This window comes from Scyliorhinus canicula, chromosome 1, assembly GCF_902713615.1.
Source record: "Scyliorhinus canicula chromosome 1, sScyCan1.1, whole genome shotgun sequence".
Lineage (NCBI taxonomy): Eukaryota > Metazoa > Chordata > Chondrichthyes > Carcharhiniformes > Scyliorhinidae > Scyliorhinus > Scyliorhinus canicula.
The window spans coordinates 73,221,075-73,244,097 of NC_052146.1; the positions used below are offsets into that span (position 1 = coordinate 73,221,075).

The 23,023-nt window shown below is 49.1% G+C and overlaps 1 protein-coding gene across 1 annotated transcript in view; it reads right to left on the reverse strand.

The window, feature by feature from the left end:
- Positions 1-9,343, reverse strand: part of gcn1 (GCN1 activator of EIF2AK4) — a 175,491-nt gene extending 166,148 nt beyond the window's left edge. Inside the window, exon 1 of the mRNA XM_038793220.1 lies at positions 9,273-9,343. Within this exon, the coding sequence (XP_038649148.1) occupies positions 9,273-9,290 (18 nt within the window). The 5' untranslated portion in view covers positions 9,291-9,343. The remainder of the gene's footprint in view (positions 1-9,272) is intronic.
- Positions 9,344-23,023: the final 13,680 nt, after the last annotated feature.

The following is a 23,023-nucleotide window of genomic DNA, read 5'->3' on the forward strand; positions in this document are numbered from 1 at the left end:
GTCTACACCAACTTTCCAAAAGTGCATCCCACCCAGGCTTACTCCCCTGCCCTATCCCTGTAACCTCACCAAACCATTGGATACTAAGGAACAATTTTGAATGGCCAATCCACCTAACCTGCACATCTTTGGACTGTGGGAGGAAACTGAAGCATCCAGAAGAAATCCACGCAGACACAAGGAAAAATGTGCAAACTCCACACAGACAGTCACCCAAGGTTGAAATTGGACACGGGCTCCCGGTGCTGTGAGGCAGCAGTGCTAACCACTCTGCCACCTTGCTTCACTGTCACTAGTTCAAAATCCTGGAACTCACTTCTCAACAGCAGCAAATAAAACAGAAAGTGCTGGAAATACTCAGAAGGTTTAACAGCATCTGTGAAGAAAGAAAAGTTTCACGTCAAGAACCTTTAATCAGAAGGCTCACCACCACCTTCTCAAGGGCAGTTAGGCATGGGTAATAAATACTGACCTAGTCAGTGACACCCACATCTCCAGAATGAATACGAAATGTGTAACTTCCAAACCCCAGCCAGTTAAAAGAGTGAGAAGCATGCTGTACAGACAATGACGGCTACAGGATTTGAACCATGATGTGGAGATGCCGGCGTTGGACTGGGGTGAGCACATTTGTGCTCACCCCAGTCCAACGCCAACATCTCCACATTATGGCTACCATCGACACCGCAAACTGCCGGCTCAAAGTGGAGAGTATCTCCAGGAAGATCGCGCATATAGACACTGGCATTAAGTTTCTACAAAGATGCAAAAAAGCAGACAAGATCCCGAAAGGGCTACAGATCACAAACCCACTCAAGTCAACCTACAACACAGACTACGCTGAAAGACTCTACCGCCGCACCTCTGTCACACTCCTCAAACATCTCGTACACCAGCTCTACAGCAGTCGAAGTAACCAAGAAAGAGACCATATTCTCAACTTGCGCTCAGGACACAGCAGACCAGCTGCGTAACACTGCCAAACAGATGAGACAACGATACTATGTCATCTATATGCACAACAAGAACAGGAAGCTTGAGAAACTCGGCATCACCACCAGCAGCAACCAAGCTTCCCCCGGTACCAGAGTAGAAAACAATACAGGGAAATCTATTGTCAACTTGTTGGACTACACCCTTCAACCAGACGAAATCGAAGTCCTCAGCAGAGGGCTCAATTTCTGCACCACCACCAAAATGGACCCCATCAGTCTTGCGGCAGACACAGAGGAATTCATCAGGCGAATGAGGCTCTGGGAATTCTTCCACAGACCCCAAGAGGCTGACAGCGAACCCAAGGAGATGACCAGAGTCACCCGAGGAAGGACGAGTGCTCCGAAAGCTCGTGTTTGAAACAAACCTGTTGGACTTTAACCTGGTGTTGTAAGACTTCTTACAGGATTTGAACACCACTCAATGCCAAGTAAGCTTGGTTAGGTCAGGTCAGCAGCAGAAGCACTATAGTTCATCTTGGTGCCCTGGGTGGGAGTGGTTGGGAGGGCGAGAAGAGACTGAAGGAAAAAGAAAATGTCATGGTTCTCACTCCTGATCATTATCCAGTGACCCTTACTGGAAATGGACAAAGGCCTTTCAACTCATGCAATGCTCAATGGCATAAATAGGTTGGCTGGCATAAACATTCTGGGTTCACCCATTACAAACAGCTACTTGAGCAAGGTACCAATGCAAGATCAGTAGCTGTGAAATTGCACTCCAGCAAAAAACAGAAAAACATCAAATATGGGATAACTATCTCCAACAGTAAACATTTGGTAATTTTCAATTCAGCCTCAAAGACAAATTTTCTTGGTCATACATAATTGAGCCAAATTGACCTTATCAAGCTTTGTGACTCAGCCCGACAACAAGTTCTATTTTAGTCACAAATGGCTTGATGAAGACAATTATTTCATCCTCGTGGAGACAAGATTATCAGCAAAGACGCAATGATGCTGGAGGTTGACAGCACATGCTGATAAACAAAATAATTCTGCACATAATTCACCGACTTCAAAAGGTACACATGCAACAAAAGTATGAACCAGCACAGGATCTGCCATCCTATATTTGAACACAAACTTAAGAGTTATGAACAGAACTATTGGACGCAGACATTTTAAGCAGATAGAACTGTAGAAATGTACGGACTGTACAGGTGCCCGCCCCACTTGTGAAAAAATGCATAACAAAACCCAATAAAAACATTTTTTTTTTTAAACCGTGGCTCCTCGTCACTGTCCCAGCAGCTATAGGGCACAGCTTTTTAAAAATTTGATCTTCTCTAATCCTGCCATGGACTTTCAAAGATCCATGTGATTGCACCCCAAGTCCCTCTGTCCTGCCACACTCTTAAGACCTGTGTAATTCAGGCCATACTGCCTCTCTCTAATCCTTCTCCCGAAATGAATCACCGCACACTTGCCTGTATTAAATTCTATTTGCTACTTGTCTGCCCATTTTTCTAGTTTGTCTATGCCCTATTGCAGTTGATTGGCATCGTCCTCACTTTTGACATATCCAAGTTTGATATCTGGCAAATTTTGACCTTTTATTCTATTCCCATATTCAAGTGATTTATACAAGGCACGAATCCTTGGAGAACACCAGTATCTTCCAGTCAGAAAATCATGCATTTCTCATGACTCGGATGTTTTAAGTCCTTAAGCCAATTTGTATTCATGACAGACACTGATCTTTCTATCTTTCCATGAACCGCAGTTGTATTTAAAATATTTTTATTTGCCATATTTTCATTATTTTTGCCATACAACCCCCCAGCAATGTAGAACCTAAAACATCAACTCTTAAATCAAAAATGAAAAACAAACAAACAAGCCCCCCCTTAGCACTGAACAGGAACCAACTCCCAAAAGTGCACGATAAACAAACCTCAAGAATTGTGGAACCACTCCATCGCCCTCCCTCAGCTCAATCTTCACCTTCTCCAGAGTCAAAAACTCCAGCAGGTACCCCTATCATGCCAAAGCACAGGGTGGAGAAACTGATCTCCACCCCAGTAGATTCCGCCTACGAGCGATCAGCGAGGCGAAGGCTAAAACGTCTGCCCCCCGCACCCGTCTGCAACTTGGGTGGTCAGATAGCTCGAAAATGGCTTCATAGAGGACCAGGTTCCAAATCCATATGAAACCCCCCTCAAGATCGTGCAAAATACTTCTCTCCAATATCTTTCCAGCTTCAGACAGGACCAAAATATATGAACATGTTTTGAGGGGCCTCTCCCACACCACGTCAGCTTGGGGTATAAATTGAACCTAGGCAAGAGCGTGTATTTTATGGTGTCCCCGCCGGGGAGGGAGGAGGGCTGCCATTTCGTATGGTGGCAACCCACTTCTGGTACTTGGGGTGCAGGTGGCGTGGGATTGGGGTGGGCTCCAAAGATATAATTTTACTAGTTTGATGGAGGGTGAAGGCCGACTTGGCACGGTGGGACAATTGCTGGCTCATCCTTGATTTTGTGAGGTGCGCCCTGTACACTACCTTCAATTATCTCAGGCCCAACCTCATACACCCTTCACAGCATCTCATCCCACAGTCCTTCTTCCATCGCCTCCGCCCCACTTCACCTTAACCCCCTCTATGGATGCCCTATCCTCCTTCAATATCCTCACGCAAATTGCCGATGCCACCCCTTTCTCCAACCCCCCCAGCCGAAAATACCGCCTCCAACAGAGCGAGGAGGCCGATGTTATCGTGAAGGTTGAGAAAAGCGTCCTTGCAAAATCTCTAACCTGCAGGTACCCAACCCTTCCCCATGCGCCAACCTGTACTTCTCTCCCAGCTCCTCCAAGGTCGCAAATCATCCCCAAGAAACAAATCTTTCATTTCCTTAATTCCCCCCCCTCTCCTCCCATCTCCTCCCCAGCTCAAATCCATGATTCCCCCTAATCGGCATCCCCCCCTCCCCAGGCCCCCAGCTTAAAGTGCTGTCTAAACTGCCTCCAGATCTTCAAAGTGGTCAGCACCACTGGATTCACCGAATACTTACCATGAGCCACCGGGAGCGATGCCATTGCCAGCGCCCTGAACCCCGACACACTACACGAGCCCTCCTCCATCTTAACCCATCATTTCGCCCCCCCCCCCCCCCCCCCCCCCCCCCACCAACTCACCTTCCCCACATTCACCGTCCAGCAATAGTACTGTATGTTTGGGAGGCTTAACCACTTGCCCGTTGCCCTCTCTGCAAGACCTCCCGCCTTACCCAGGCCACCTCCCTCCCTCCCCCCCCCCCCCCCCCCCCACCCCCAAATAAACAAGGTGACCAATTTCTCCACCTCCTTGAAGAAAAATGTTGGTAGAAAAACCGGCAGGCACTGAAATTGGAACAAACATTGAGGTAACACATTCATTTTACCTACCTGCACACGACCCACCAACTACAGAGGGAGGTTGTCCCACCTTGCCAAATCGGCCTTCACCCTCTCCATCAAACTCATAAAATTATACCTTCGGAGCCCACCCCAATTCCACGCCACCTGCACCCTCACGTACCAGAGGTGGGTTGCCACCATACAAAATGGCAGATCCCCCCCTCCCCACCCCGGCTGGGACACCATAAAATACTCGCTCTTGCCTAGGTTCAATTTATACCCCAAGACTGACCCAAATCTTTGGAGAAACCCCATTATATTCCCACTAACGTGCTCCACTGAGATGTACAGGAGCAGATTTACTCAGTGGGCTGTACAGCTGGTTTGTAATGCAGAACAAGGCCAGCAGCACGGGTTCAATTCCCGTACCAGCTTACCCGAACAGACGCCGGAATGTGGCGACTAGGGGCTTTTCACAGTAACTTCATACTTGTGACTATGAAAGATGATTATTATTAGATTGTCAGCATATAAGAATTTCCAATGCTCTACCCCCACCTCACGATCCCCTTCCACAACCCCGAGGTCCTTAGGGTGATAGCCAAAGGCTCTGTAGCCAATACAAATAACATATCCATATAGACAATGTCCACTACATTCCCTTCAGCAGCCTTCTTTTACTTCATCAAAAAATTCAGTTAGATTAATTGAACACAATCTGCCTTTTTCAAATCCATGCCGGTTCTCTTTAATAAAATCAAACATCCCTAAATGGCTGTTACATTTGTGTTTCCAAAACCTCATCCATCACTGATATTAAACTGGCCAACCTGTAGTTACGAGGAATTTCATTACCCCCTTTCTTGAACAAGGGTGCCAACATGTGCTACTTTCTAATCCTCTGACATCTTCCCCTTATCGCCCATCGTTCTGTTAGTTTTTCTTGTCTGGTGTTGGTCCCATTTTATCCTGACCAGGTTCCCCTTCAGTTTAGAAGCTGTGCTTTACATTGTTCCTTTACTCTTCTCCATTACTAATTTATACCTTTGGATATGCTAACCTCAAGTGCTCATCCATAGATGCTTGGCCCACCACAGTCCCCAGTACCAGATTCAGCAATGCCTCCTTCCTAATTGGATTGAGGACACACAGGTCAATGAAGTTTTCCTGAACACATTTCAGAAACTCCTCTTTACCCTTTACTCTAACGTCATCCCAGTTGATATTTGGGTAATGAAAGTCCCCATTGTCACTCTAGTCCTAACACATCTGTCATTTACTGCAGATTTACACCTCTGCCTCTCTTACTGTTGAGGCCTATAGAATATCCCACTCGTGTTTTATACCGCTTGTCATTCTCACCTCGAACCAAACGGATTCTGTCTTTGCTCCCTCAGGACATCCTCTCTTTCCAACACCACAATGTCCCCTAATCAGTACTGCTAATCCACCTCCTCTCTTCTTCTTCCTAATCTTTTTATCCTTGAATATTAAGTACCCAGTCTTCATCATTTTATAATAATAATCTTTATTAGTGTCACAAGTAGGCTTACATTAACACTGCAATGAAAGTTACTGCTTTTAGCCACCTTTCCATTATTGCCATATCATATTCCCACGTGGCTATTTGTGCCTGCACTTCACCAACCTAATTCACCTAGGTCGACATACATGTATTCCAAACTAAACCTTGCATTTCTCATAGTCCTTCTTAATCTGTTCCTATCTAAAATGGTACTAATTCATTCTCTTATACTCTCCACAGACACATTCTTTTATGCGCCTCATTCCTCTTTTCTACTTCTGAGTGCTGTGCCCAACCTCCTTCCAATTTCAGTTGAAACACCGCCCAACCCCACTCAATCTTTATTGTTGTCACAAGTAGGCTTACATTAACACTGCAATGAAGTTACTGTGAAATCATGAACTGCCTCACGAGGGTACTGGATGAGGTGCAACCCGTCCCTTACAAATAGATGGCTCTTTTCCCAGAACTGACCCAATGCCAAGAATCTGAAGCCCTCCCTGTTGCACAGCCCAGTGCATAGTCTCAGTGCCCCAGGGTCTTTCTCCTCCTTGGTCAGCGACTACAATACTCTCCCATGGTATGGATTTATCATGATGAGCTTTCTGGCTCACGGCCTATCATCTCCACACTCCATCCAAGGTTTGTTTGACAATTGCACATCTCTAAGAGGAGTCCAGAACCAGGGGCTGGATTCTCTGACCCCCCCGCCGGGTCGGAGAATTGCCGGGGGGGGCGTCTTGAATCCCGCACCCACAGTCTCCCGAAGTCTCCGGCACCGGAGATTCAGCGGGGGCGGGAATCGCGCCGCGCCCCCCCCCCCCCCCCCCCCCCCCCCCCCCAGCAATTCTCCAGCCCGCGATGGGCCAAAGTCCCGCTGCTGTAATGCCGGTCCCGCCGGCGTGAATCAAACCACCACCCTTACCAGCGGGACTGGCGGCGCGGACGGGCTCCTGGGGGGGGGGCAATCTGGCCCTGGAAAGTGCCTCCACGGTGGCCTGGCCCGCGATCAGGGCCCACCGATCCACGGGCAGGCCTGTGCCATGGGGGCACTCTTTTCCTTCCGCGTTGGCCATAGCCTTCGCGATGTCCGACGCGGACGTGACCCCCTTCACTGCGCATGCGCAGGGATGACGTCAGCAGCCACTGACGATCTAGCGCATGCGCGGACTTCCGCCGGCCGTCAAAGTCCCTTCAGCCTCGGCTGGCGTGGCATCAAAGGCCTTCCACACCAGCCGGCGGGATGGGAACCACTCCAGCGCGGGCCTAGCCCCTGAAGGTGAGGGCTTGGCCCCTAAAGGTGCGGAGAAATCACGCCACTCCATCCCGCTGGGACCCCCGCCCCGCCGGGTAGGGGAGAATCCAGCCCCAGATGTCACAGTCTGAAGTTACAGGATAGACCATTTAGGACTGAGAGGAGGAGAAATTTCTTCACCCAGAGGGTAGTGAGCCTGCGGAATTCTCTTCTCTACCACAGAAAGCAGTTGAGGCCAAAACATTGCGTGTGTTCAAGGAGTTAGATATAGCTCTTGGGGTTAAAGGGATCAAAGGATATCATAGAATTTACAGTGCGGAAGGAGGCCATTCAGCCCATCGAGTCTGCACCGGCCCTTGGAAAGAGCACCCTACTGAAGCCCATACCTCAACCCTATTCCCATAACCCAACCTAACCTTTTGGACACTAAGCAAAAAAAAACTGGGGCAATTTAGCATGGCCAATCCACCTAACCTGCACATCTTTGAACTGTTGGAGGAAACCAGAACACCCGGACGAAATCCACACAGACACGGGAAAAAAGTGCAAACTCCCACGCAGTCACCCAAGCTGGAATTGAACGGGGGTCCCTGGAGCTGTGAGGAAGCAGTGCAAACCACTGTGCTATCGTGCCACCCGGATATGGGGGGCGGACGACAGACATGAAGAGCCAAATGGCCTCCTTATGCTCCTATTTTCTATGCCACTGCTCCCCTCTTTCCCACCATCCACCCTACTCCCTTCCTTTCCCTAATATTGTGAATACCTCTGATAGAAAGATGAGGAGCATGACTTGCACATGAATTGGTGAAAAGGGAGAGAAAAATGCCTTGTCCTAAACAATCTTGGAAAGTGGCAAGATGGTTCTTAGATGGCTGAAAATAGATCTGGATGCAGTTGCGACCAGGGCATCTTCGGTGTCTTGTCAAACTCCCATGTACCAGAACATGACGCTGACCCATCTTCAGAAACTGCTTTAGATTGGTGCAGGGTGCAAGGGATAGTAGCAACCCTCACCAGCAGGATCACCTTACTCTTTGGAATGGTTCATTCTGTATTGGTCCGCACTTTCACCCAGATCTCACTTGCGGCTCCAAGCAATTGTGAGCATGAAATAGTGGCCATACCCTGGGTCAGACCGGGTGCGGGTAACCATCATGTCTACTACCCTTGGTGACTTGGGGAATTTATCTACCCTGGCATGGAAAGACCAATTCTTGTGGACTGGGCAAATGAGGCCAACCTAAGATCCAACAATCTTGAAGCCAGGTCAGAGTTGTGGAACACCGGTAGAGGTCAACAAGTTGTAGAAGACATCCTGGTCATGCACTGCACACAGATCAATCTCCAGCTGTCTCAACTCATCTTGCCACTGGGTCAGGATAGGGCAGGGTGAAAGAGAGGCTGACAATGTACAAATCTCTCACACTATAATCCAATTTACACACACATCATGCTCATCGTCTTATCATGTCATCCTCACACCTCGAGTTGGGTCAGTCACATAATGAGAATGCATGACACTCACTTAAAGCGACTCCCCTGTGCAGAGCTTGAGACTAGGGTGCGCGTTCGTGGTGGGCAAAGGAAGCATTACAAGGGCACTCTGAAGGATTCACTGAGAAGTATTTTTCATGTCTACTTTAGAGACAATCTCGTCCAGGATGGCTGTATCTGGCACAGCCCCCCAAAAAAGGATGTAGCCTCCTTCAAAAGCAAAAATCAGCAAGGAGAGGAAATCTCAAGCCAACAACTCGTCCAAAACTCAGTATCCTGTCCTATTTACAGCAGGACCTTTGGGGCACAAGACAGCCTTTGCCAGTGGGAAACCTGTGTACCCACCAGAACCCATGTCAAATATCCCAGGTGGTGAGGGTGGTTATTTTCACCTCAAAGGAGGACAGGGCTGCCTCTGAATGGCATCAATCGCACCACCCCGGGCGGTGGTCTCTTTCACTCTTAACATTTTGTCCCCCCCAGAGTTAGAGTCTCCCCAGCCCTCCCCAAACCAACGTCTCCCCATGTCCCCGGTTGTCTGCCCGCCTCTTTATCCCTTTCTCCCGGCGCTTTCTGGGAGCATCCCCATCCCCATCCCCGCCCCCGGCCCGGCATTTTCCCGCACCCCAAGCGCAGGCCCGGCTCCGCCAACGCCAGCACAGACCTGCGTGTCCGTCGCCATTTTCCACGACACATCGGAAGAGGAAGGGCTACTGCTTCCGGGTCGCCTATCAGTTCTGGGGACGGGGGAGGGACAGGAATGGTTGCCTAGGAACCCTGGTCACCAGGCAACAGCCCAGCTGCTCACTTCAGGACCAGCAACAGGTTGTCAGCTGCCAGGATCTTGGTGCAAAGTACTGTGGATGGAAGGGGAATTTAACACCCGGAGCTTTCAACCTCAAACTTGATTTCAAAATCCCTGTATGACCTCACCCCTCTCCACCTCCTTATCCCTATTTAAAAATAAGGGGTGGCCCATTTAAGACGGAGATGTGGAGAAATATTTTCTTCCAGTGGGTGGTGAGGGGCTGGAACACTCTTCCTCAAAAAGCACTGGAAGCAGAGTCTCTGAATATTTTTCAGGCAGCTGGAAAGATTCTTGGTTGACAAAGGGGTGAAAGGTTATCGGGGTTGGCAGGAATGTGGGGTTGAGGTCATGATCAGCACGGTAGCACAAGTGGATAGCACAGTTGCTTCACAGCTCCAGGATCCCAGGTTCAATTCCCTGCTGGGTCACTGTGCGGAGTTTGCACATTCTCCTCGTGTCTGGGTGGGTTTCCTCCTGGTGCTCCGGTTTCCTCCCACAGTCCAAAGACTTGCAGGTTAGGTGGCTTGGCCATGATAAATTGCCCTGAGTGACCAAAAAGGTTAGGAGGGGTTATTGGGTGATTGAGGATAGGGTGGAAGTGAAGGCTGAAGTGGGTTGGTGCAGGCTTGATGGGCCAAATGGCCTCCTTCTGCACTGTATGTTTTAGATCAGCTACAATCTTATTGAGTGACGGGACAGGCTCGAGGGACCGAGTGGCCTCCTGTTCCTAATTCAAATGTTCGTAATTCTCTAACCTCCCATCCAACCACACAACAAAAGAGTGCAACCTGAATCGAGTGTTGAAGTAAGGAATTTGGTGCAAGTGAAAAGTTGTTGCAGAGGAGAATGGTGATGCTGCTTTTCATTACCTCCAAGTACCTGTAGGGAAAGTCTTCAGCACTTTTACGGTGCTTGATGCAAGTAAGTGTGTAGAAATTTTTTTTAAAAGGACTGAAAACTAAATATAAATAATTCATATAATTTAGATTAAGATATGGTAGAGCAGGTTGTGTGGCGGGACCCCAGTATCTGGGAGTTTGTGGTCATCTAGCAAGCACATCTGCAGTCGCTGTCTCCATCTATTCTCTTCCCCTCTGAGTCATTGTGCTGGAATACAATTTGGAGACTCTCAGGCACAGAAGACAGGGTGCAGTAACTGGACAGTCTGCTCCTGACCTCCGTGTCACAGAAAGATACAGGTTAAGGATGGGTTTGGCAATGTAACAGTGTGTGGAACAGGACAGTGCTCCCCAAACTATCTTCCAATCCGCCTCAATTTTAATATTTGAAAATGCATGACTCCAGATGCCAACAAAAACAAACAGCAAAAATCAGCATAGTAACCTAGAAATATAGAAAGAAAACATAGAAAAAATAGGAGCAGGAGGAAGCCATTTGGCCCTCCAAGACCACTCCGCCATTCATTATGATCATGGCTGATCACCCAACTCTATAGCCTAATCCTGCTTTCTCCCATATCCTTTGATCCCCTTCATCCTAAGTGCTATATCTAACTGCTTAGAACATAGAACATAGAACAGTACAGCACAGAACAGGCCCTTCGGCCCTCAATGTTGTGCCGAGCCATGATCACCCTACTCAACCCACGTATCCACCCTATACCCGTAACCCAACAACCCCCCCCTTAACCTTACTTTTTTTATTAGGACACTACGGGCAATTTAGCATGGCCAATCCACCTAACCCGCACATCTTTGGACTGTGGGAGGAAACCGGAACACCCGGAGGAAACCCACGCACACAGGGGGAGGACGTGCAGACTCCACACAGACAGTGACCCAGCCGGGAATCGAACCTGGGACCCTGGAGCTGTGAAGCATTTATGCTAACCACCATGCTACCCTACTGCTTCTTGAAACCATACAATGTTTTGGACTCAACGACTTCTGGTGGTAACGAATTCCATGGGCTCATGATTCTCTGGGTGAAGCCTCATCTCTGTCCTAAACTGTCTACCCCGTATCCTCAGACTATGACCCCTGGTTCTGGACACACCCATTTCTGCACATCCTTTCTGCATCTACCCTTCCAGTCCTGTTAGAATTTTATAAGTTTCTATGCGATCCCCCCCCCCATTCTTCTGAACTTCAGCGAATACAATCCTAACCGATTCAATCTCTCGTATGTCAGTCCTGCCTTCCCAGGAATCAGTCTGGTAAACCTTTGTTGCACTCTCTTTATAGCTAGAACATCCTTTCTCAGGTAAGGAGACTGTGGTGAATCACAGTAGCGTAATTCACACTATATTACACATGTTGTACTATGTCTCGGTAAGCTCGGCATACGAGCAGTTGCGCTGCTCTGCCACTAGGGGGAGATGCACTGGGAGTGTACGGGAGTTTGTACTGGGCTCCACTCTTGGCTCCACCCATGGCTCCTCCCCCTAACCGGAAGTATAAAGGTTGATGCTGAGAGCCTGCCTGCCAGTTCATCTGGAGTTCACCTTGTCACAGGCAGGCTCTGTTGTAAGACGATTCACACCACTGTTCACTTCTAACCACGTGTCGTGTGAATTGATGGTCTCATCAATTTAATCGTCTTAAGAAACAGTAAGGAATGACCATGGAATCAGCCCTCAAGCCTAATCGACTGGAACTCGACCCGCAGGATGCAGAGACTAAATAAATCTTTTCGCATTGGTCCGATGTTTTAAGGCCTACCTGGCTGAAGCAAGCACCCCAGAAACGACGGAGGAGCAGAAACTCAGTCTACTGCACGTGAGGGTGAGCCATCGTATATCTACTCAGCTAAACTGTACCGGCTCATATACAGAGGCCCTGGCCCTACTCGATAGAATGTACGTGAGGCTTATCAATGAGGTCTACGCGCGCCACATTTTTACTACTCGCTGCCAGCGCCCTACAGAATTGCTAGAAGAATTCCTCAGAGACTTAAAAGCCTTATCCCGGGACTGTAATTATCAGGCTGTAACTGCTACAGAACATAGAGAACTTGCTGTCCGCGATGTCTTTGTTGCAGGCCTTAGATCGAATTACGTGCGCCAGCGACTGCTGGAGAAGGGGGCCCTAAATTTAGAAGATACTGTTGAACTCGCTACAACTATGGAGGTCTCATTTCGTAGCCTCACCTCGCTTCCTGCCGACTGCGCGACCCCGTCATGGGCCCCCGACTTCCCCAGGCATGCGCCGCGCGGCCACCCAGCCACCATGCTGCCCCAGCCTGCCACTTTTGTGGCCAGCCCCAGCACCCACGGCAGCACTGCCCGGCCCGCAATGCGACCTGCAGCAGCTGCGGGCGAAAAGGCCACTACGCCAGAGTGTGCCTGGCAAGGAAGGCCCCAGCCCCTAAACCTCCAGCGGCACAAAGTAATCGCCCTTTGCACTCGCAGGCCCGCAGGCCTCGGAACACAGCGGCCTATGCCCCGACTCCGCCCCCACCCGCCACGTGCGATCCATGGGGGCCGCCATCTTGGCGGACCCTCACCACGCGGTCCACCACGGGCGACTCATGGGGGCCACCATCTTGGACGCCATCTTCCTTGCCGCCCACCACGTGCGCTCTACGGGGGCAGCCATCTTGGGCCCCATCCTCTCCACACACAGAAAACTCGATTGAAGAGGACCCTCCCTCCCTGTTTGCTAACCTCACCCCCGATTGCAAACCCGTCGCCACACGGAGCAGACGGTACAGCGCCCAGGACCGACCCTTCATCAGGTCCGAGGTCCAGAGGTCGCTGATGGAAGGGGTTATCGAGGCCAGCAACAGCCCCTGGCGAGCCCAAATGCTGGTGGTCCGGACGGGGGAGAAAAACCGGATGGTCATCGATTATAGCCAAACCATCAATCGGTTTACGCAACTGGACGCGTATCCTCTTCCCCGTATTTCTACCATGGTAAACGAGATCGCGACATGCAAGGTCTTCTCAACTGTGGACCTTAAGTCCGCTTACCACCAGCTCCCCATCCGCGCGAGTGACCGACTGTACACCGCGTTCGAGGCTGACGGGCGCCTCTACCACTTCCTTAGGGTTCCGTTTGGTGTCACAAATGGGGTCTCGGTCTTCCAACGGGAGATGGACCGAATGGTCGACAAGTACGGATTACAGGCTACCTTCCCGTATCTTGATAATGTCACCATCTGCGGCCACGACCAGCAGGACCATGACGCCAACTTCCAGAAATTCCTCCAAACCGCAAAACTCCTTAACCTCACATACAATAAGGATAAATGCGTGTTCAGCACCGACTGCCTAGCCATCCTCGCCTACGTAGTGCGTAACGGAGTGATAGGCCCCAACCCCGAACGCATGCGCCCCCTGGTGGAACTCCCTCTCCCCAATACCCCCAAATCCCTCAAACGCTGCCTGGGGTTTTTCGCATACTACGCCCAATGGGTTCCCAACTACGCGGACAAGGCCCGTCCCCTCATGCAAACCACGACCTTCCCGCCGTCGACGGAGGCCTGCCAGGCCTTTAGCCGCATCAAAGCGGACATCGCAACGGCCACGATGCGCGCCATCGACGAGGCCCTCCCCTTCCAGATCGAGAGCGACGCATCAGAAGTAGCTCTGGCGGCCACCCTGAACCAAGCGGGCAGACCCGTGGCCTTCTTCTCCAGAACTCTCCAGGCTTCCGAACTCCGTCACCCCTCTGTGGAAAAGGAAGCCCAGGCCATAGTCGAAGCCGTGCGACATTGGAGGCACTATTTGGCCGGCAGGAGGTTTACCCTCCTCACAGACCAACGGTCAGTAGCCTTCATGTTTGATAATGCACAAAGGGGCAAGATCAAAAATGACAAGATTTTACGGTGGCGGATCGAGTTGTCCACGTACAACTATGATATCTTGTATCGTCCTGGGAAGCTCAATGAGCCTCCTGATGCCCTGTCCCGCGGTACCTGCGCCAGCGCGCAGATAGACTGCCTCCGCTCCCTCCACGCAGACCTCTGCCATCCAGGGGTGACCCGCCTACACCACTTCATTAAGGCCCGCAACCTGCCCTACTCCATCGAGGAAGTCAGGTCAGTAACCCGTGACTGCCACATCTGCGCCGAGTGCAAACCGCACTTCTACCGCCCCGAGCGCGCACACCTGATCAAAGCATCCCGCCCCTTCGAACGTCTTAGCATTGACTTCAAGGGGCCCCTTCCCTCTAACAACCGCAACATTTACTTCCTGGCGGTTATCGACGAACACTCCCGCTTCCCCTTCGCCATTCCCTGTCCCGACATGACCACATCGACTGTCATTAAGGCCCTACTCTCCATCTTCTCACTGTTCGGCTACCCCGCGTACATTCACAGCGATCGGGGGTCCTCATTTATGAGCGATGAGCTGCGTCAATTCCTGCTCGACAGGGGCATCGCCTCTAGCAGGACGACCAGCTATAACCCCCGGGGTAACGGACAGGTCGAGCGGGAGAATGGTACCATCTGGATGACCATACTACTGGCCCTCCGGTCTAGAAATCTCCCTATTTCCCGATGGCAAGAGGTGCTCCCCGATGCACTGCACTCTATCCGCTCACTCCTCTGTACTGCAACTAATCAGACACCTCATGAGCGTCTTCTTGTTTTCCCCAGGAAGTCATCCTCCGGATCCCCTCTCCCGACGTGGCTGGTCACCCCCCGGGCCCATCTTGCTCCGGAAGCATGTGCGGGTGCACAAGTCCGATCCGTTGGTGGAGCATGTCCAGTTACTCCACGCTAACCCGCTGTACGCGTATGTGGAGTACCCCGACGGTCGGCAGGACACGGTCTCCCTCCGGGACCTGGCACCCGCCGGCGTGCGGCCCCCCCCCCCCCACCACAGACCCCCCCCCTCCCCTTTTTCACCCCAGCACCCCACTCAGCTTCCCCATCCCTCATCCATGGCGTCTCCGCGGCCAGCTCAGGTGACGGAGACTACTCGAAGTCTATCGCTCCCGGACTCCAGGACATCAGCAGGACCATCAGCCGATCCGACGACAACTCCTCCACTACGGCGCACGGCCAGGACGTCAAGGACCACCAAAAGACTGATCGAATCGTTCTAGAGTTCTACAGCCCCATGGACTTTCTTTTTGTAAATATCGTTATGTCTGGGCCAGTGGCCCCCAAATTCGATAAGGGTACGGAGAGAAAATTATTCTCCCGACGGCTACTCATATCATCAGTTCTCTCCCCCCCCCACCCTGGGTCTCGTTCACACCCCCCCCCCCCCCCCCCCCCCCCCCCCCGCCTTCCTTCTCCGTAAGGGGTGAATGTGATGATATGATCTGCATAATCGCCTGCCATTGGGCCAGAACGTCGGCTTACCATTGGCCCTGGTCGGTCATGTGCCTCTCGACCGATTGGCCGAGAGGCTGAGTTAACCACGCCTCTATTAACGAGGTATAAATGCTCAGACGCCTGACGATCGTCCCTTTCCACTGTAGACGATCACAGAGCTGTGTTCTAGTCAATTAAAGCCAGACTTTGGTAAATCACTCGCCTCGCGTGCAATCGATGGTACATCAGAGGGGTTTCAAGTCATGGCGTCCATGTTGGGAAAAACAGCATAGCGAAGACAAGGCTCAGCTAGTCTGGCAGCACCTGTAGAGAGGAAAATAGAGTTAATCCAGAGTTGTGAAGAAGAGTTATAATGGAATCGAAATGTCAACTCTCTCTCTCTCTCCACAGATGCTGCCAGACCGACTTTCTGTTTTCATATCTGTTTTTATAATGTTGCTTCAGGGATAAGCATTGATCAGGACATCAGGGAAGACTCCCTGGCTCTTCTTTGAATAGTAATGTGGGATTCACATCCATCAGAGAGAGTAGATGAACCTCATGTTAACACCTCATAAGGAAGACAGCACCTCCAACAGTTGCATTTCCTCAGTGCTGCACTGGAGTGTCAGCCTTGATTTTTGTCCTCGATTCAAGCGGACTTGAAATGTTTTTAAAAATTCATTTTTACAGGCTGTGGGCCTCACTGGCTGGGCCAGCATTTTTTGCCCATCCCTAATTGCCCTTGAGAAGGTGGTGGTGAGCTGCCGTCCTGAACCACTGCGGCTTCTCAACCTTGCCCCTCGCCTGAGGTGTGGTGATCCTCAGATTAAATCATCACCAGTCAGCTCTCCCTCTCAAAGGGGGAAAGCTGCCTCAGGTCATCTGGGACCATGGCGACTTTATTTTAAATATGGTGAATAGTTGAGGCCCCGGCACAGATCCTTGTGAAATGCATCTCATCACACCCTGCCCATTATTCCCATTCTCTTTACCTTCTACTCAGCCACTTTCTTAACCAGGTCAATAATTTGCCTTCAATTCCATGAATTTCAAGTTTAGCTAACACTGGGCATGATCTACCCGAATGAGGATAGAGTCCCCTAATGCGGGATTATCTGGGTGTTGCCCGGTACTCGGATTGCCAGGAAATACCCTGCTATCTAACGCTCATCCAGGTAAACCAGGGGCCTTAGCAGGGAACTCCTTGACGAGGCTGCACTTCGTCCCATTTCCTGAACTGAGGACCTCCACTTGCTGGAACCCTCAGTGCACCAAAATGGTGTCCCAATGCCCCGAGCCCCTGAAGTGACCCCGAACCCCCTCCCCTTCCCCAAACCCAAACTCACCATAAGGTGGGGAATTTCTGATTATTCTTCGAAATCCCACTGCCACTTAATGTTCACTTGAACGTTGATTCGTAGTGGGCGGGTCTACCGTCCAACCGTGGAAGGAAGTCCTTGGCTGACAGCTGTCCATCCCGGTCAGGCACAGCGCTGCAGTGGCCAGAGGGGTACTGCAATGTTCTGCCTGGAAATAAGTCGTGAGACCATTGGAAAAAGATCCCTGAGCGGGAAGGCAGGGGATGACCTGGGGGTTCAGGCGGGGGGCGTTGGAGGGTAGGTCATGGGAAGGTGAGTCCTGGAGCTCCAAGGTCCCAGAAAGGAGGGTACCCCAACTCTGAGGGGGCCTTCAGAGAATGAGCCCTCACCCCACTTCCAGCCCAAGCTGAGGAAAAGTTTTCTTCTCACTTTCTCACCCTACCCGCACCCACCAGCCTAAAAACTAAGGCTGGATTTCTGATTTGACTGCAGTGACTGAGTATTTAACTGAACTGGGGTAGAGAATTTCAATAATTCATGACGTCTTGACTTTGGACTCTTATTTTTCTGTGGGGTAGAACGTGGAAGATTTGTTTATTTGCATGGTCCATTGAAATTTTTTAACACAGCAGCACAAACATGGTAAGTTGAAGGGACCAACGTGTATTGGGTCTTCTCAAGATCTTTCGGGATTCTGCACAGCTTGGAGGGAACATTGTCCCTTGAGTGAAGAAACTTCTCCTCATCTCAGATCTTCACGGGATGGAGTCAGCGCTGTCAAGGTCAGCATTCATAGCCCGTTGGAAGATAATGAGCAGCCCCCTTCTTGAATACAACTAAGTGGCTTAATTTGGTAATTAAGAGTCAACCACATTGCTGCGGGCCTGAAATCACGTATGGGTCAGACTGTGTAAGAACAATAATGAACCAGGGCTTTAAAGATAATCCAGTAATTGCAGGCCCACCAACACTTACAGTAACCTATTTAATTTATCTTTCATTTTACAGTTTGAAGAAATGATTACACACAAAGCATTAACCTGTCTTTTCTCTCTACAGATATTGGCCAACAAGCTGCGTGTTCCCACCATTTTTCTGTGTTTTTATTTCGAACCTTTGTTATTTGCATTTTTCCTCTTGCTTCATTTTGGCAGTTTTTTGAAAGAATTGTAATCCAATGCTCACCACCAGAGGGCAGGACTGCACACAGTTATGCACCAGATACAAACTACAGTAGTGGCGTTCCAATGCTGTATGTACTCCAGTGGCGTTTACAGGAATGTATTGGAAATACCTGCGACCAGTCTAATCGCATTCTGGTGTCAAGCTTGGAATTCCTTAAGGTAGACATAGGAAGATCACAAGGAATGGTGAAAATAAGCAAGATGTAGATGATAGAGAAAGATGGGATCAGAAGGAAGTGATGAGCAAGATAGATCGTTGGATGAAGTGATTGCTGGAGCTTCTATCCCTTACTGCCGATAAGAAAAAAAGAGTAAACAATATGTGGCATGAATGCTGAATATCTGACAAAGAGTGAAGGGCCAAAGACCAGTTGTGATAGAGACTGAAGTGTTGCTTCTCAGTAATGAAGCTAGCTGGTGTGGTGGTATACACTGCGTGGTTTGATAATGACTAGCACTGTTAACTCCTTATCTGTGGCATCACGGGGGATTTTATTTCAGAATGGGGCCTAAACTCCACCCCTGTCCTCTCCAAGGCTAACTGAGGAATTGTCTCTGCTTGCAGCTCCCTCAACCTGTGTTAATTTGATGAGCACATTCGCCCTCTCCAGCGATCAGTCAGTTGAAAGCTCATTCCAGACACAAAATCCAGAGACTGATCAACCCTCTGCTCCCACATCCACTGGATAAATGTTCCACATGGTTTGGTATCAATTCAAGATCCCAAGTTTGATCCCTGATCTGTGCTGAGTCAGGGAAGTGGTAGGTACATTACCCTGTAATTGGCCCCAGTGTCATGATCTAATGAGGGGAAAAATATCCACCTTGTCCTTTGCGACCTGTCCTAGCAGGTGGACATGTGTGAATGTTGATGAGGACCATATCAGCCTTATCGACAATACCCGCACAGTCCACTGACACTCGAGGCCAGGCAACACAATTATTTTAATGGGTTATCATCATTATTATGAGAACAACAATTTGCATTTACATAGGTCTTTTTTGATAGTCAAATGCTCCAAGACTTAAGGAAAAAATGGATAAAAAAAAACAAAGAAGGAGCTGAAAGATTGTATGGGCTATTAGGAAGGATAATAAACTTAGGCCTCTGGCAGATGCTTGAAAGAAGAGCATTTAAGTGAGGTATAGAATCATAGAAGTTACTGTGCACAAGGAGGCCATTCGGCCCATTGAGTCTGCACCGGCCCTTGGAAAGAGCACCCTACCCAGGCCCACACCTCCACCCTATCCCGGTAACCCAGTAACCCCACCCAACCTTTTTGGGCACGAAGGGCAATTTAGCATGACCAATCCTCCGAGAATTTAACCCAACAGGGATTCTATGATTCCATAGCCATAACTATTGGAGCGGATATTGGAAAATCATCTTTGTGTCATCAGTCACACTAGGTAAGAAATCAGGTCATAAGTAGGATCTATTGTTCGTGAGTGTGAGGATGCCCAGGAAATCTGTGGTTGCAACGTTAACTGTAAAAGTGGGTATATATCTCACTCCAATGGACCGGTTAGCATGTGCCAATAGGTAACCCTCCTTCCCAATGGGGATACACAGAACCAGCCTAACATGCTCCCATTAAACCCAGAAGTCAGTAGATTGGTGCCACCTTTTGAATGCGCTCCTATTTTTAATATCCCAAACCCCACCCCTGCACCCCAGCAGCCAAATTCACACCAACATGCTTCTTCAGATTAAAGTGTTGGGAGAAGGTGAGGTTTCTACGTAAAACTCGTCTTAAGATATTAAAGGACACAAAACACAAGTGAATACATAAATTGAATCATCTTATTGTGAAAAATGCAGTTTAAAAAGATGGTTCTATATAATGACTTTACTTTTTGTTCCAGAAATTTCAGTTACTGAGAAAAACGGCAAGCAAATATTCCTCAAAAATTATTTTTCAATGATTCCATTTGTCATCAATAAACCGACATGGGGTTTTTCAGGGGGGCATTGTTTATGTTAATTTAATTTATTGTTAATTTATTTTGTTGTTTATTGGGTTGGGGGGGGGGGGTGGGGGGTTTGTTATATGCGTTGTTATGGGTGCCGGGGGGTGTTTATTATTGTTATTATTATTGTTTTGTTGTTATACATTTTTCAAAAATCTCAATAAAAATTATTTTAAACTAAATAAATAAACCGACATGGTGAGATTTTAACATGTCTAAATGGATTTTTCCCATCTTGACATGCTAACTAAAATGCAACACTGAAATAAGGATAATGTGAACAGGGCATGTGAAACAAGTGCAAGTTGTTTTTTAGGACTATATATGTTTACGGCCTTCAGGAAGGCTGAAACTATTTTTGGCTATAAGTACGGCCACTTACATTTGCATTGCTGCAGTTTAAGGGCTGTTTTCCTACTGCATCACTTCCGACATCACCTTCGCACAAGCCTGAAGCTCACAATGGTGATATGAATGATCTGTTCTTAGGATATAGGTGAGTCGTCCTCATCCCCTCCTTATCTCTGTAACGCAGCCCCACAACCCTCCAACATCTCTGGTGCTCCTCCAAATCTGCCCTCTTGCGCACACCCAATTTTAATTCATCCACTGTTGATGGTCCTGCCTTCAGCTGCTTCAGCCCTGAGCTCTGGAATTTACATCCCTAACCCCCTGCACCTTTCTTGCCTTCTTCAGTCCCCTCCTTAGAATCTACCTCTTTGAACCATCTGTCGATCAGCTGCCCGAATATCTCCTTATGTGACTCGGTGTCAAATGTTGTTTGATGATCACTCCTGTGAAATGCTCTGGGACATTTTACCACATTAAGTTGTCAGAAAGAGTGAACAATATGCTGGCACCATCTGTTACATTCACAGCTCAGCCCGTGTTGGAGACCAGAAAACAGCTCTCAGTAAACAGTGAATGGAAGCTGGCTGACGGTGTGATTGTACTGGGACCAGTGGAAGAAAAGACCCAGAAAGAGATAGCAGAACGAAGGAACGCATGAAATGGAAATTACACCCACTGAATTGATATTAACATGCTAATTATACACTTTCATGTGCCAAGTACATAATAATCAGGATAAGGTGTTGACAGCAGCAATTCTATCACATGCTTCCTTCATTTTAAAGAGACCATGGTTAGGATACTTACATGGAAGATATAGTAGCCCATCCCTACTTGAAGTGTACTAACATTAATGATCAATATTCTCCTCAGCCAAGTATCATTGCTGAATCTACATTTATTATCATATCAAATAAGGGAAAGCATGGATTAAAAGTGTTTGTTCAAGCCTGTGTATTATTACCATTATTTTTTATTTTACTCATTTCCCAAAGGATCTATTTATTCTTAGATATGTATCATCCTGCCATGATGTTTGCACATAAATAATCTAGCCTTTTCATAGAATCATAGAATTTATAGCGCAGAAGGAGGCCATTCAGCCCATCGAGTCTGTACCAGCCCTTGGAAAGAGCACCCTGCCCAAGTCCACACCTCCACCCTATCCCAGTAACCCCACCCAATCTTTTTGGACACTAAGGGCAATTTAATATGGCCAATCCACCTAACCTGCATATCTTTGGACTGTGGGAGGAAACCAAGGACCCGAAGGAGACCCATGCACACATGGGGAGAATGTGCAGACTCCGCACAGACAGTGACCCAAGCCGGGAATCAAACCTGGGACCCTGGAGCTGTGAAGCAACTGTGCTAACCACTGTGCTACCATGCTGTCCCTTTTCACACCTCTCACACAGAAATTGTGGCCGGAACTTTCCACCCTCACTCGTGCTGGCTGGGTTCAGTGACAGGAGCGGAAAATATCGCGAGAAGTAAAAAGTCACATTTTATGTCTGCATGAACACATGACCCAATTGCGTCCCCTCGCCCCATCAAAAAATCCATCCAAGGTGGCATAATGCCGGACCGGCGTGAAGTCCAACTGGTTTCTGAAAGCATGCACTTGGCGAGCAGACCTCCCAAAGGAGCTCAGGTGAGTGCAGCGCTGAGAGAGGAGAGACCTGAGCATTGTAGTGTCCAGGCAGTGCAGAAGGGGGGGTTGCAAGGGTGAACCAGTTTGATTGCTCTGCGGTGGGACAGCCTTTATACATGATGCCCCGGATCATTGATTTTCTAGCTTGCTGGCAGGGAGGGCGAATCAGAGGCCGCCCTGCCAATAGTAAGTAGTGGGACCCATTATTGAAGCTTTTTTTAAAGTCACGACAATGTGACAGAGAAAGCCGCCATTGCCGTCGGAGGCTACTCCATTTTCCCTGCCCAACAGGGGAAAGAAACCCTGGCCTTTGTTGTTGATTTATTTCTCTCTTGTTCCTTCCAAGCTACACATACGGGCACTGCACTGTCTCCCTGCTTCTTGCATCCTCACTGCATTCAAAATCAAGACCCATACACGAGGGAGAAAGAAATAGAGGGAATTAGGAGTGGTGGCATTTAAAGGTTTGTGTGGACTAGAGCCGAAAGCCTGTTTCCATGCTGTATATTCCATGTCATCCTTTACAAACCCAGGTTGGGATTCTCCGTCGGCTGACGCCGGAATCAGGAAACGTGATTGGGCGGAGAATTGGTTTTGACACAGAAATCGTGGCGGGCGCTGGTTTTATGCCAACTCACAATTCTCCATCGCCTCGACAGCGGAGTCAATGCATTCCAGAATGCACGTATAGTAAAAGCCATTGGCATATCATTAACGGGCCTGACCCGGTATTCTCCGGGGCCACTGCAATGATCCACCTCCACTAGGACGAATTTCTGGCGGCGAGGTTCACTTGTGTTTTTGAAAATTGTGAAACAGGTGCTGACTGGGTCTATGCCGCGGCCGGGGGGAGTAGCTGGAGTGGCCAGGAGGTGGGGTCACTGTGGATGAGCATGG